Consider the following 16,403-nt stretch of genomic DNA (forward strand, 5'->3'; position numbering starts at 1 on the left):
AATATTTTCAAATGGTATATCTTATAAGGAGTTAATATCCAAATATAAAGAACTTATAAAACTCAACACCAAAAAATAAATCCAATTTAAAGGTGGGCAGAGGACCTGAATAGACATTTTCCAAAGAGGACACACACACGAAAAGATACCCAACGTCACTAACCATGACAGAAATGTAAATCAAAACCACAATGAGATATCACTTAACACCTGTCAGGATGGCTACAATAAAAAAGACAAGAAATAACAAGTGTTGGCAACGATGTGGTGAATGAGGAACAGTTGTGCACCGCTAGTTGGAACGTAAATTGGTGCAGCCACTGCAGAAAACCGTATTGACGTTCCTCAAGAAATGAAAAATGCAAATACCATATGATCCAGTAATTGCACTACCAGGAATCTATCCAAAGAAAACAAAAACAGTAATTTGAAAAGATATCTGCACCTCTATGTTTATTGCAGCATTATTTATAATAGCCAAGATATGGAAGCTACTCAAGTGTCCACTGATAGATGAATGAATAAAGTGGTATATAAATACAATGGAATATTACCCATAAAAAGAAGGAGATTTTGCCATTTGTGAGAACATGGATGGACTTAGAGGGTATTATGCTAAATGAAAGAAGTCAGACAAAAAAGGACAAATACCATTTGGTTTTACTTATACGTGGAATCTAAAAAGTGAAACAAACAAATGCACAAACAAAAAAAGCAGAACCAGACCTGTAAAAATAGAGAACTGATGGTTGCCAAAGGGGAAGCAAGTGGCGAGGTGAAGGAGAGTGGGAGAGAAAGGCTTCCAGCTATGTAATGAATAGGTCATGGGGATAAAAGGTACAGCATTAGGAAATACAGTGAGTGATACTGTATGTGTATGATGTTGGACAGTTGCTACACTTGTGAACATAACATACAGACTCGTCAAATCACTAGGTCATATGTCTAAAACTAACATTTTGTGTCAAATATACTTCAATAAAAAAAGTTTGTTTTAAAAAAAAGATTTTATTTTTGGGGCGCCTGGGTGGCTCGGTCCGTTGGGCGACTGACTTCACTCGGGTCATGATCTCACTGATTGTGAGTTCGAGCCCCATGTCAGGCTCTGTGCTGATAGCTCAGAGCCTGGAGCCTGCTTCGGATTCTGTGTCTTCCTCTCTCTCTGTCCCTCTCTCTCCTTCAAAAATAAACATTAAAAATTTTTTTAAATATTTTATTTTTAAGTAATTTCCATACCCAATGTGGGGCTTGAATTTACAACCCCAAGATCAAACGTCACATGCTCTACTGACTGAACCAACCAGGAGCCCCAAGAAAAAGTTTATAAAAATAAGGAGAGACAACATGTAGAAGTCCAAGAATTGTTACTTATAAAAGAATGGCAACAACAAAAATGAAAGCCAATGTTGCTGGAGCTAATTTATGGAGGGACAGAGTGGAAGGGATAAAATCAGAGAAGTGGATGGTGAGGGATAGAGATGGTGTAGTGAGACATGCCAGAGACATCCTAGTTCAAGACAACAGAGATTTACCAAGCTCCACCTATGTGTCATGGCCTGGGGGATTCAAAGATGAATGGATAATGGTCTCTGTCCTTACGCAGTTTGCAATATAGGCTATATCCCCCGACTTAGACTCTAGTGTTATAAATACACCTTAATAATAAGCAAATGGCCACCCATAGTTTGAGTTCTCCTCGAAGCAGACCCTGAGCCAACCATTAAGGTGCTGGTGATTTACAAAGGAAGTGTTCCTAGGAGGAACTCATAAGAGCCAAGGAAGGGTGGGATTTCAAGCAACAGATTCAGCTTGATCCATGGGGAATTCTTTAGTGTAAATTGTACTGTCGAATTTGTCACACTTTGAAGCAACAGAGTTAGGTTTTTGTACACCTGCTAAATGGCTATGGGCTGCCCAACAGGGTGGTGTCACTCTCAGGCATTTTGGGTTCCATATAGGTGAATTGGCTCCAGTGGTAATTCTCTGAAGACTATAGCAAAGGGAGTGGAAGCTGGGGGTGGGAGCACAGAGATGTTAGAGGGGACCCAAGGGGATGCTGATGGGGCACCAAGAGGCTCCACCCCCAAGGGCTAACAGAACTTCTTAGCCTAGAAGATAGGGCTTGAAGGACAGGTGGCGGATAATAAGTGAAATAAAACAAAACAAAAGAAGGCTGGTGTCATTAGCTGTGGCCTGATTATTTACATGGGTGCAGAAAGAATGTTAACTTACCATGTGGGCCTCTTAAGTCAGCTCTGCAAGCCTGGGCCCACGTTGTACTAAACAACTGCTGAGGTTGCAACTTTGTCTGGAAGTCTACATGAGGAATCTCAAACTGGACGTTTATAATCCATTTCATGTTAGCCCAAGACGAGCAAACCAAACCCATGAAATTCTCTACCACTTTTCCCCTGCAGAGCTCCTACATTTGGGTCAGTTCCTTTGTTCTCCACATCTGTGCCTTATAGTTTTAAGTACACAACGTTTCCACAGATCTTATCTAAAACTTAAAATATGAACAGAGAAATCACAGTCTTAGGATATCATATCAGACTGAGAAACATGAAATTGTAGAACTTATTTAAAACCTTTATAATTTTTAAAAATATTTACTTAGAGAGAGGGAGCGCACATGGGGGAGGGACAGAGAGAGAGGAAGAGACAGAATCCCAGGCAGGCTCTGAGTTGTCAGTGCAGAGCCCGAGGTGGGGCTTGAACTCACAAACCGTGAGATCATGACCTGAGCCAAAATCAAGAGTCAGACACTTTGAGCCACCCAGGAGCCCCTAAAACATTTTTAAGCTTAGAATTTTGAGAAACTATTCCCACTCTCACTATTCATATTAGAAAAATATATTAAAACTCCACTGGACTGAATGCCTATTTACCTGTTTAATACGGAGGTTTGTATAGATACTATTGGTCTCATTAACAAAGAGGAAACTGAAGCAGAATATACACGCAGATACAATCCTGGCTCTCATGCCACTGAGTTGGTTTTATCATTGGGTTTATATTTCTCAGTGGAAGAAACTGCTCCTATGGCCGACTGTGTTGCTTCTCCGGCTGTAGAATAAAGCAGTTTAGTCTTTCTCCAGGACCCCACGGAATGTGGAAAGGGAACGGAGCAAAGCGCTGCTGTCCCAGCAAAGCGCTGCTGTCCCCCACCTTCTAACACCTGTTGCATGAGCCTGGTTCTACCCTGGGGAGGTCTCACAGCCGTGGAGTTCTGAGGTCAGCCATTAGGATCCGCCGTAACCCCGTCCCTCCTAATTCACACACAGCCCCTGAAACAGTCCTGATGGACTCCGCAGGGGACTTTGCAGTCTGCAAAACCTTTTCACAGTTGCTCATTTATATACATAGACAGCCTTCTGCTAGAACAGGCTGTGTTTCAAGGGTCTGCCTGCACAATGCTTGTTTGGAAACCTAGACTCAAATTTCCCACAGAAACAAATGCTACTGGGTTGACACTTGTTTTCGCAAGCCAGAAACCTATGCGATCTGTTTGTGGTGATCCGTTAAAATTCCTCACCACCACCTCTATGTGTGTGGTGGGGAGGAAGGGACACATAAATAATTGGAAAAGAGCATTTTGTACACTAATGAACTGTAATTTTTTGACTCTGCAGTTTTTAAAATATATTTTAAAGGATTCTTTTATTTCTGAATAATTGGATGAAATGTTAAAAAAAAAAAAGTCTAGATCTTATTTTGTGTGACTCCCCAGAAGGCTAAAAATACTAGGCTGTCTGGATGGTTACCAATGCCCTGACATTGTACCAACTATGAGAGACCCAGCACCTCCACAGGGTCCACAATCTGACTTTGGGGAGCCAGAGCATTGCCCCCTGCTGCACCAATGGCAGCGAGAATGAGGCCCCATCCCCGTCCCCACCGAGGGGGCCCTGCTCTGCCCCCTCCCCTGTGAGCAGTGCAGGAAGTGAGGTGGGTCATGCAGAAAGAGAGCCATGAGGACAATTCCTCCCTGCTCCTCTTCTCCCTTTCTCAAGCCCCAGAGATGGACAGTCTGACCAATTCTCCTTCCTCCCTGGGGTGATGGTAGATCCCAGTCTCTCCTGACATTCTTGAAGAAGGCGAAGAGTTTTTTTAAACATTTATAAGGATTTTTACTTCCAGTAATAACTGATAAGACACCCCCATAGCGCCCGGGGTTCTCCCAACTCTTTCTGTGTTCATGTAGATTCAGGCGGACCTGGGTGCTGCTCCCTAGGAACCTTTCTTGACGGCCAGGGCCCAGTCTCTGTGTGCCCGCAACACTGTGGCCAGCTTTTTATCTACATGTACTTATTCCTCTCCTTCTTAAGGGCAAGGAAACACTAGCATGGGACCTGGCCCAAAGCAGGCACTCGGTAGTTATTCATAAAAAAGAATTTGTGGCAACAAAATTCATTTGTTGTTTGGGCATTTCAGATGTCTTTGGGTATTTAAGACATACGAAGACATCTTGAGTTGCTGGGGGGAGAGGGCTATGGATGGAGGAAGGAGGGGAGAGGGAGAAACCACTGTGATGAGACGAGGGTTTCTGAAAGGAAGGTGTGAGAAAATGATACAAGGGTGCCTCTGCCAAGATGCACCCTGAGCTAAAGGTGGGTATGAGGACGAGGTGGTCTCCAGGGCTCATGGGCCCTTCCTGTCTTCTCCATCAGGGATCCTGTTCTGAAAAGTCTGCCCCCAGCTGAGGCCAAAGCAGCAATGAGAACAGGAGAAAAGGGAAGGGGAGGGGGCCCCCTAGTTGGTGGTGGGAAAGGAAAAGAGAGGACATGAAAGGGCTCTTGGGCTCTTCCTGGGGGAGGGGTGCCTATGTAAGGATGCATGAGAGGACAGCCATGAGTTAGGATTTTCGGTACAGATAGCTAGGAGCAACCCTCCTGCACTTGAAAACGAAGAACATCGCCCCCTCCTGCCCAATTCTCCAATTGTATGTAAAGCACTTACCGTGAATTGAATAAATAACGATTTTTTTAATCTTGAGTGTTTTTCTGGCAGGGAGATTCAAGTTGTAGATATTTTTCACATCCGCAAAATATCCAACATATCTACTCTGCAAAACAACAGAAGCCTCAATTTAAGTGGAGATGAAAAACTCCGCATTCCCGATTTTTCTTTTTCTTTTTTCTTTTTTTAACACAGAACTTAAGGCCAATCATTCACTAAAGAAACATTTGTTGGGTGTCATTATAGAACTAAGCATTTTCATGGTCGCTGCCTTACGACTCAATATCTACCCTAAAAAAAAAAATACTGAACTCAGTGCTGTGGGGAAGTAACAAGAAAGGAGCCAGGTGTTGCTTTTAGGCTGCTCATATCTGAGAGGGCATCTAACCAGAACCAACCGAGAGCTATGACATGACACCAAGATGTACCTGATGCAACTGTGAAAAAGGTCAATCTGAGGGTGGAGCCTTCGCGGTGACTGAGTTAAAGGAAGCTCTGTGGTTTGGTGAGGAGTAGCCTCCCAGTCATGAAAGAACTCAAGAAGACCTCCCCAGGCCATTAACAGACACATATGCTCTTATCCCTGTGGCCAGCTTGAGTTTACTCACTTTCCATTTCCCCAATTCTATTTTTGTAAGGAAGCCTTGGATTCTCTTTGCCGAGTCCTTCTGTGGCAAGCTGCTCACGGGGCCTCTCCTTGACTCCTTTTTTAAGATTTATTTTAGTTTTTAGTTTTTAAGTAATCTCTATACCCAACACAGGGCTCGAACTTACAACCCTGAGGTCAAGAGTTGCAGGCTCCACTGACCGAGCCAGCCAGGCGCCCCTCTCCCCGACTCCTCCTTCACTCAAGAAGTGAAAGAGTTCTGACATTGAATCAAACGGACTTCAAAGCTCACAGATTCTTTCCCACCCAATGGGAAGGGTTCATAAGATCAACTGCCACACTTTCCATTGGAAAGTGCCAGTCAAGAGAAACGCTCGAGCAAGTTCGTAGCCTGGGGATGGATGAAGTGTAGTCCACAGAACGGGCCACATGCACAGCCAAAATGTGATGGTATCTGAAATTTGCCACCCCCCAGGGAGGGAACGCTGTCTTGGGGCCCTGAGGACACAGCGCTCAAACCTGAGGCCGAGTGCTTGTTATGCCAGTGAATCAGAAGACAGTCCGTGGCAGCCTCTGGTGTGCCGGTTCCGGAGTGAGAGGGACCGCCCGGCACAGAAGCGGTGGGGAAGGGAAAATGTACAGGGAGAGTCCTTGAAGGAGTCGCATCCAACATCCCCTTGCTCCTGCCACCAGATTCTCTACTCTCCGCGGAAGGCGTGTCACGCAGCAGGGCCCTCAGGCTGCTTTTGTCCCCCCATCCTTCCTTCTCCTGGAGCTTAAGACAACAGGAGTTAATACAACGAACAGTGTGTTTACTAAGCGTTCCCTACAAACAGCACTTTGGGATGCAAAAGATGCTAAGATGGGTAAGGCAGGGGCCTTGCCTGCCCAAGAGGTGGAGAAGTCAAACAGCTAGAGAACAATGTGAAATAACTTCGTCCCCCGCCAAACACAAAAATAAGAGCCTACTTTGGCTCTTCTAATTGGCTTTGGAGTCTGACAGAGCTGGATTTGAGCTCTTGATTCAAAAAGTTAGTTTCCTCGAACCTCCATTTCCCAATCTATAAAATGGGCACCATTTTACGTTCAGAGTTTTTGAGACTATTACAGGAGGTAATGAACATGCATGCTTTTTACAACAAAGTCTAGACTGTCGTAAGCTCTATAGGATAAATATCCTGGCGTCTGCAATAAACACATTTTAAGCTATAAAAGAGACAGGTGGGAAACCTATAAACTACAAGAGACTGAAGAGATATAGCAACCAAATGAAATGTGTGACCCTTGTTTGGATCCTGACTGAAGCAAACTACATTTTAGAAACATTTTGAGATGATTATGAAAATTTAAACATGCGCTAGCCACTTGTTATTATCAAGGCATTATTAAGGTCTAACATTTTTAGGTTTGATAAATGGTTTTAAGGTGCTTTTTCCCCTCAAGAATCTATGTTGGAAGTCATATTAAAATACTCGTGGGATAGTATGATCTGATGGCTGGGATCTCCTTCACAGTAATCCAGATTCAGAGAAAAAGTGGAGAAGGGGAGTGTGTGAGAGGAGATTGGGGAGGGAATGAATGATGGGTGATAAAATGATTGTTGAAGTGCTGTGAGGGCTATAAGGGGACTTATTATAAGACTGTCTTGACTTTTTAAAAATTAATTTATTTTCTAAGAGAGTGAGTGTGAGTGAGCACAGGGAGGGGCAGAGACAGAGGGAGAGAATCCCAAGCAGGGTCCATGGTGACAGCATGGAGCCTGACACGGGGTTTGAACCCCAGGCACCCCTGTTTTGGTGTTTTATGTTTGAAATCGTCCATCATAAAACATTTTTAAAAGGACAAAATAGGGGAACTGCATATATTTCACATGGGTTTTCTGAGTATTAAATGAGATAATATATGTCAAAGTGCAATCGTGTCTGGTACATAATACGTTTCTGAAAGATATTCATTTCCCCTCTTCTTTCACTTTCAAAATACAGCAGCCTTTCCTCTGTCTCTTTCTCTCTCACACACACACACAGACGTGATGTTCTGCAAGAGTTGAATTGCCCCAGTAGGGGTTTGTGAAAGATTTGAGTTCCTCTTTAAAGGAAAATCAATTTGGGCCATCTCCCTTTTCTTTTTGAGAAGCCTGGCTGGAGGTTTATCAATTTTGTTTTTTTCAAAAAACCAACTCTTGGTTTCATCGATCTGCTCTACAGTTTTTTTTAGATTCTATATTGTTTATTTCTGCTCTGATCTTTATTATTTCTCTTCTTCTGCTGGGCTTGGGGTGTCTTTGCTGTTCTGCTCCTATTTCCTTTAGGTGTGCTGTTCAGTTTTGTATTTGGGATTTTTCTTGTTTCTTGAAATAGGCCTGGATTGCAATGTATTTTCCTCTCAGGACTGCCTTTGCTTCATCCCAAAACGTTTGGATTGTTGTATTTTAATTTTCATTTGTTTCCATATATTTTTAAATTTCTTCTCTAATTGCCTGGTTGACCCATTCATTCTTTAGTAGGGTGTTCTTTAACCTCCATGCTTTTGGAGGTTTTCCAAACTTTTTCCTGTGGTTGATTTCAAACTTCATAGCATTGTGGTCTGAAAGTGTTCATGGTATGATCTCAATTATTTTATACTTATGAAGGGCTGTTTTGTGAGCCAGTATGTGATCTATCTTGGAGAATGTTCCATGTGCACTCAAAAGAAAGTACATTGTGGTGTATTAAAGTATGTTAAGTAAGTGGAGTATTAAAGTCCCCTACAATTACCACATTCTTATCAATAAGGTTGCTTAGATAAAATCATATATGAAAATGGAATTATTACAACCAATCCCTCAGAAATACAAGTGATTATCAGAGAATACTATGAAAAATTATAGGCCAACAAACTGGACAACCTGGAAGAAATGGACAAATTCCTAAGCACCCACACACTTCCAAAACTCAAACCGGAAGAAACAGAAAACTTGAACAGACCCATAACCAGCAAAGAAATGGAATCAGTTATCAAATATCTCCCAACAAATAAGAGTCCAGGACCAGATGGCTTCCCAGGGGAGTTCTACCACACATTTAAAGCAGAGATAATACGTATCCTTCTCAAGCTGTTCCAAAAAACAAAAACGGAAGGAAAACTTCCAGACTCATTCTATGAAGGCAGCATTACTTTGATTCCTAAACCAGACAGAGACCCAGCAAAAAAGAGAACTACAGGCCAATATCCCTGATGAATATGAATGCAAAAATTCTCAATAAGATTCTAGCAAATCAAATTCAATAGCATATAAAAAGAATTATTCACCATGATCAAGTGGGATTCATTCTTGGGCTGCAGGGCTGGTTCAACATTCACAAATCAATCAGTGTGATACATCACGTTAATAAAAGAAGAGATAAGAACCATATGATTCTGTCAATCGATGCAGAAAAAAGCATTTGACAAAATTCAGCATCCTTTCTTACTAAAAACGGTCCAGAAAGTCGGGATAGAAGGAACATAAACATCATAAAAGCCATTTATGAAAAGCCCACAGCTAATATCATCCTCAATGGGGAAAAACTGAGAGCTTTCCCCCTGAGGTCAGGAACATGACAGGGATGTCCACTCTCACCGCTGTTGTTTAACATAGTGTTGGAAGTTCTAGCATCAGCAATCAGACAACAAAAGGAAAGCAAAGGCATCAAAATTGGCAAAGATGAAGTCAAGCTTCCACTTTTTGCAGATAGCATGATATTATACATGGAAAACCCGATAGCCTCCACCAAAAGTCTGCTAGAACTGATACATGAATTTAGCAAAGTGGCAGGATACAAAATCAATGTACAGAAATCAGTTGCAATCTTATACACTAATAATGAAGCAACACAAAGACAAATAAAGAAACTGATCCCATTCACAATGGCACCAAGAAGCATAAAATACCTAGGAATAAACCTAACCAAAGAGGTAAAAGATCTGTATGCTAAAAACTATAGAAAGCTTATGAAGGAAATTAAAGAAGATATAAAGAAATGGAAAAACATTCCATGCTCATGGATTGGAAGAATAAATATTGTTAAAAAGTCAATACTACCCAAAGCAATCTATTCATTCATTGCAATCCCAATCAAAATTGCACCAGCATTCTTCTCAAAGCTAGAACAAACAATCCTAAAATTCGTATGGGACCACAAAAGACCCCGAATAGCCAAAGTAATTTTGAAGAAGATGACCAAAGTGGGAGGCATCATAATCCCAGACTTTAGCCTCTACTACAAAGCTGTAATCATCAAGACAGCATGGTACTGGCACCAAAACAGACACATAGACCAATGGAATAGAATAGAAACCCCAGAACTAGACCCACAAAAGTATGGCCAACTAATCTTTGACAAAGCAGGAAAGAATCTCCAGTGGAAAAAAGACAGTCTCTTTAACAAATGGTGCTGGGAGAACTGGACAGCAACATGCAGAAGAATGAAAGTAGACCACTTTCTTACACCATTCACAAAAACAAACTCAAAATGGATAAAGGACCTGAATGTGAGACAGGAAACCATCAAAACCCTAGAGGAGAAAGCAGGAAAAAACCTCACGGACCTCAACCACAGCAATTTCTTACTTCACATCCCCAAAGGCAAGAGAATTAAAAGCAAAAATGAACTATTGGGACCTCATGAAGATAAAAAGCTTCTGCACAGCTAAGGAAACAATCAACAAAACTAAAAGGCAAATGACGGAATGGGAAAAGATATTTGCAAATGACATATCAAAGGGCTAGTATCGAAAATCTATAAAGAGCTCACCAAACTCCACACCCGAAAAACAAATAACCCAGTGAAGAAAAGGGCAGAAAACATGAATAGACACTTCTCTAAAGAAGACATCCAGATGGCCAACAGGCACATGAAAAGATGCTCAACGTCGCTCCTCATCAGGGAAATACAGATCAAAACCACACTCAGATATCACCTCACACCAGTAAGAGTGGCTAAAATGAACAAAACAGGAGACTATAGATGCTGGAGGGGATGTGGAGAAACGGGAACCCTCTTGCACTGTTGGTGGGAATGCAAACTGGTACAGCCGCTCTGGAAAACAGTGTGGAGGTTCCTCAAAAAATTAAAAATAGATCTACCCTATGAAGCAGCAATAGCACTGCTAGGAAGTTACCCAAGGGATACAGGAGTGCTGATGCATAGGGGCACTTGTACCCCAATGTTTAGAGCAGCACTCTCAACAATAGCCAAATTATGGAAAGAGCCTAAATGTCCATCAACTGACGAATGGATAAAGAAATTGTGAGGGGCGCCTGGGTGGCCCAGTCGGTTAAGCGTCTGACTTCAGCCAGGTCACAATCTCGCGGTCTGGGAGTTCATGCCCCGCGTCAGGCTCTGGGCTGATGGCTCAGAGCCTGGAGCCTGTTTCCGATTCTGTGTCTCCCTCTCTCTCTGCCCCTCCCCCGTTCATGCTCTGTCTCTCTCTGTCCCAAAAATAAAAATAAACGTTGAAAAAAAATTAAAAAAAAAAAGAAATTGTGGTTTATATACACAATGGAATACTACGTGGCAATGAGAAAGAAGGAAATCTGGCCTTTTGTAGCAACGTGGATGGAACTGGAGAGTGTTATGCTAAGTTAAATAAGTCATACAGAGAAAGACAGATACCATATGTTTTCACTCTTATGTGGAGCCTGAGAAACTTAACAGAAGACCATGGGGGAGGGGAAGGAAAAAAAAAAAAAGAGGTTAGAGTGGGAGAGAGCCAAAGCATAAGAGACTCTTAAAAACTGAGAACAAACTGAGGGTTGATGGCGGGTGGGAGGGAGGGGAGGGTGGGTGATGGGTATTGAGGAGGGCACCTTTTGGGATGAGCACTGGGTGTTGTATGGAAACCAATTTGACAATAAATTTCATATTTAAAAAAAATAAGGAAAATCAAAGGCTAGTGACTTACAATAATCTTCAAGGGTCTGGAATCTTAGAAATCAGACCTTCCTACTTTGGGAAGGGAATCAACTCTTGAACTCTGTGAGCAATGACCAATATAAAATGGACCACGGATGCCCTGGGAGAACTTTGTGTTTGCAGAGCACCAGGAGGGCCCCAGCTGTGGCTCTCGGGCCCTGGGAGGGATCAAGGCCTATCACAGGCACCAGAGTCAGGCTGCCTGATCGCCAGAGGAAAAGAATCTAAAATGAAACCAAATAATAGCTGCCAATCTTAACCAACTTCCCGAAGAATCCCCTTGTAAAAAACACAACTTACCTGAGAAGGAGTCTCAACTCCCTGATATTTAGTGCTGGTGCTTTTATCTGTTCGCCGTTCTCCAAAATAATAAAGGCTGTCCTACAGAAAAGGGGGCCACACAATCAAGGTTCGTCTGCATGTTCTTTTCCTTGTAAGGCATCCTTAAAAGTTCTGAGGGCACATTATTTCCTTAAGTCAGCAGCCTCTGAGCAGAGGCTGCCCCAAATAAAGTTAACAACAACAAAAAGCCACATGCAGGCTTGTTACACACACACACACACACACACACACACACACACTCACACACGACTGAAACCAAAGTTTCACAAAACAATAGTTACCTGTTGCTATTTTCTATCCTAATCGATTCCATTTTGTTATTAAAAATGCCAGTCATGACCCAATGCAGTTGAGTTTACAGTTCACGGATCGATTGGATCCAGTTTGAAAAACACTGTCCAATACCCAATTTCCTAACCTGTGTGTCTCGAATTAGGAACAAAGCAGAAGGTGGCGCTAGAGGGCGGGCCACATGGACAATGTGAAGGCCCCTTCTCAGACTGTGGGCCAAGTGGGGAGCAGAACTGCTGGGTGCCCCTGTTCAGTGGGAGCTTCTCAGCAGGATCATGGTGGAACTAACACTGAGAACCCCACTTTAAGAAATAGAAATAGCCCACCCTCTCTTCGCAGAAATTTCCAGAGGGCATGGACCCCACAGAGAGTGATTATGAGAAGTTAATAACACACAGGAGAGACTTTGTTCTGCATGGCAAAATGTACCTTTTATCTACCTAGAACCTCTTTATTTTTCTTAAGTTTATTTATTTATTTTTTGAGAGCGAGAGAGAATGTGTGTGTGAGCAGGGGAGGAGCAGAGAGGGAGGGAGAGGGAGAATCCTAAGCAGGCTCCACACCGTCGGCATGGAGTCTGATACGGGACTCGAACTCACAAACGGTGAGATCATGACCTGAGCTGACACCAAGAGTCGGGCACTTAACCAACTGAGCCACCCAGGCACTCCTACCTACTACTTCTAAGGATGTCTGAAGTCCTTTAGAGAACTTACCAAACCAGTCTTGATATTATTCTTGTGAGGAAGGAGGAAGTCCCCTAACTGGGGGCATAAGAGCAGGGCTGGGATGAGGTGAAGTGAAGGAAGCATTACGATTGTAGAGTTTTTTTTTTTTTTTTTTTTTTGCACTTGGACTGCTTGACCCTACCTCATCTTAATTCTGTCCCTATTTGTCCCTGTCTTTATTTACATATTTTATTAGTTTTTAAAAATTTATTTATTTATTTTCAGAGAGACAGCAAGAGCAAGTGCAAGCAGGAAGGGGCGGAGAGAGGGGGGAGAGAGAATCCCAAGCAGGGTTCATGCTGTCAGCACAGAGCCCGACTTGGGGCTCAACCCCACAAACTGTGAGATCATGCATGACCTGAGCCGAAATCAAGAGTTGAACACTTAACCAAAGGAGCCACCCAGGTGCGCCTGAGCCGTCTTTATTTAAAATGTTATGGGGCGCCTGGGTGGCGCAGTCGGTTAAGCGTCCGACTTCAGCCAGGTCACGATCTCGCGGTCCGTGAGTTCGAGCCCCGCGTCAGGCTCTGGGCTGATGGCTCGGAGCCTGGAGCCTGTTTCCGACTCTGTGTCTCCCTCTCTCTCTGCCCCTCCCCCATTCATGCTCTGTCTCTCTCTGTCCCAAAAATAAATAAAAACGTTGAAAAAAATTTTTTTAAATGTTAGAATTATTGGTGTGCCTGGGTGGCTCAGTAGGTTGAGTGTCTGACTCTTGGCTTCAGCTCAAGTCATGATCTCAAGGTCACAGCATTGAGCCTCACGTGGAGCCTGCTTGAGATTCTTTCCCTCTGCCCCCCTCCCCTGCTCTCTCACTCGCTCTCTAAAATAAAAAATATTTAAATAAAATTAAATGTTGGGTATTATTGTATATACCATGGATTTTTTTTTGCATTCGTTTTGATCATTAAAAATAATGCATTAGATTATTTATCTTAATGACTGAAAATTTTGGCATTCCCTTAAATTTTGTGCCTGAAGTGAGTGTTTCACTGACCTCACTCTAGTCCTGGCCCAGAGTTAAGAAGCACCTAGGTCAGTTGCTAACCAGCGCGAGTTAAACAAGGAAGTATCAAAACCAGGCTTTCTAATAACTGCTTCCCCAATTACAACTTTGTTAAGCACCACAACTCAAAGAATAATCTTAACGTCCTACCAGTGAGGTTTCAGAACTATCAAACTCAATCAGCATAAGACAGAGCCTGCGGTCACATCTTTCCTACCTCTGCAGTTGTAAATATTTCACTGGCAATAAGGCAGGCACAAGCCATCGTTCCAGTTCTTCCTGGAAAAGAAAAGAAGTCCATGAACCATTGTTCGTGGCAGTACTTGGTATAAAAATGCTGTCATGAATATTCAGAGAGCTCAGTTTGGATTGATTTTCTTTCGCTCTGAAAGTGCTTGTTGAAAATGTTTCAATTCAGGAATAGGCAAAGCTGTTTCGTGGGTCTGGAGCTGTCCCTGGAATTCTGTCCTGTGCGCAGGGACACACATGTGCACTCATGTAGGGTTCTTGACTCGCTACGGCTGGGGATCACAGCTGCAGGCAGAGGCAGTGAGGTCTATTCTGGGACTCCGAAGCTAAAGAGCTACTTACCAATTAAGAGCTAATTATACACTCTGTTTTTCTAACTAACCTAAGTGAAAGTACCTATAAAAGATAAAACGTGATCAGAACCCAAAACATGACGAAGCATTTACAACATCCATTTTTCCTTCTATTTTTGAGCTGTTTTTTTTTTAATGTTTATTTATTTTGAGAGAGAGAGAAAGAGAGAGAGAGAGAGCGAGCATGAGCAGGGAAGGGGGAGGGGCAGAGAGAGAGGGAGACACAGAATCCAAAGCAGACTCTGGGCTCTGAGCTGTCAGCACAGCTCATGAACCACAAGATCATGAACTGAACTGAAGTCAGACGCTCAACCAACTGAGCCACCCAGGCACCCCTATTTTTAAGTGTGTTACCAAACATGTAAGAAAGTAAAGAGGATAGTATAATGAACCCCCATATATCTGTTCCCCAGAGTATATCATATTGCTGTACTTTTCTCTCTCCTCTTCCCTCCCTTCTTCCCTCTCCCCGTTTTTCTTCCTTTTTTCTATAGCATTTTATTTAAAAAAATTTTTTTTAACGTTCATTCACTTTTGAGACAGAGAGAGACAGAGCATGAACGGGGTAGGGGCAGAAAGAGAGGGAGACACAGAATTGGAAGCAGGCTCCAGGCTCTGAGCCATCAGCCCAGAGCCCGACGTGGGGCTCGAACTCACGGGTCGCGAGATCATGACCTGGCTGAAGTCGGACGCTTAACCGACTGCGCCACCCAGGCGCCCCTATAGTATTTTATTTTTTAAAAACATTTTAAATGTTTATTCATTTTTGACAGAGAGAGAGCACGTGAGAGAGGCAGACACAGAATCGGAAGCAGGCTCCAGGCTCTGAGCTGTCAGCACAGAGCCCGATGTGGGGCTTGAACTCACCGCGAGATCATGACCTGAGCGGAAGTCAGATGCTTAGTGGACTGTCACCCAGGCGCCCCTCTTCTATAGCATTTTAAATTTTTTTTTTTCAACGTTTATTTATTTTTGGGACAGAGAGAGACAGAGCATGAACGGGGGCGGGGCAGAGAGAGAGGGAGACACAGAATCGGAAACAGGCTCCAGGCTCCGAGCCATCATCCCAGAGCCCGACGCAGGGCTCGAACTCCTGGACTGCGAGATCGTGACCTGGCTGAAGTCAGACGCTTAACCGACTGCGCCACCCAGGCGCCCCTTCTATAGCATTTTAAAGCAAACCCTTGACTTCAGTCATTTCATCCTCAAAATTTCTTATGTTTTATTCTAATTTATATTTTTGTCCCACTATACAAAATTTGTTTTAAAAAATATGTTGCTTCTTTTATTTCCACAGTTACTTCTAGCTTTTGTCTTAGCCAGTGCGTGCTGAACTTACACTTACTTTCTGTAATTGCAAACTTACCTTTTTAACTTGAGATACATTCTATTTTCTATTCGATTCCTTTTTTTTTCCCAACGTTTTTATTTATTTTTGGGACAGAGAGAGACAGAGCATGAATGGGGGAGGGGCAGAGAGAGAGGGAGACACAGAATCGGAAACAGGCTCCAGGCTCTGAGCCATCAGCCCAGAGCCCGACGCAGGGCTCGAACTCCCGGACCGCGAGATCGTGACCTGGCTGAAGTCGGACGCTCAACTGACTGCGCCACCCAGGCGCCCCTCGATTCCTTTTTTTTAATGACCCAAACTTATTTTGCAACTCATAGTTTGAAAAACATTCTAAGCCAAGTACTTCTAAAAAAAAAGACTATAATTTTTTTAAAAAGGTTAGGGACAGAGTACAAGTTGGGGAGGGAGCAGAGGGAGGGAAAGAGAGAGAGAGAGAGAGAGAGAGAGAGAATCTTAAGTAGGCTGCATGCTGCATATGGGGATCCCACAACCCTGGGATCACCACCTGAACTGAAATCAAGAGTCAGACGCTCAGCCAACTGAGTCACCCAGGCTCCCCCCCAAAAAAGGCTTGGTACCACCCA

The 16,403-nt window shown here is 43.2% G+C and overlaps 1 protein-coding gene across 9 annotated transcripts in view; it reads right to left on the minus strand.

The window, feature by feature from the left end:
- The window catches only part of LOC125173614 (phosphatidylinositol 3,4,5-trisphosphate 3-phosphatase TPTE2-like), a 171,052-nt gene that overhangs the window by 16,778 nt on the left and 137,871 nt on the right, over window positions 1–16,403 (minus strand). For all 9 annotated transcript variants that reach the window (XM_047872981.1, XM_047872974.1, XM_047873017.1 and 6 more), the window contains 3 exons: window positions 14,084–14,145; window positions 11,803–11,883; window positions 4,960–5,065 (listed from right to left, as the gene is read on the minus strand). In XM_047872981.1, coding sequence (XP_047728937.1) covers window positions 4,960–5,065; window positions 11,803–11,883; window positions 14,084–14,145 — 249 coding nt within the window. The remainder of the gene's footprint in view (window positions 1–4,959; window positions 5,066–11,802; window positions 11,884–14,083; window positions 14,146–16,403) is intronic.

This window comes from Prionailurus viverrinus, chromosome A1, assembly GCF_022837055.1.
Source record: "Prionailurus viverrinus isolate Anna chromosome A1, UM_Priviv_1.0, whole genome shotgun sequence".
NCBI lineage: Eukaryota > Metazoa > Chordata > Mammalia > Carnivora > Felidae > Prionailurus > Prionailurus viverrinus.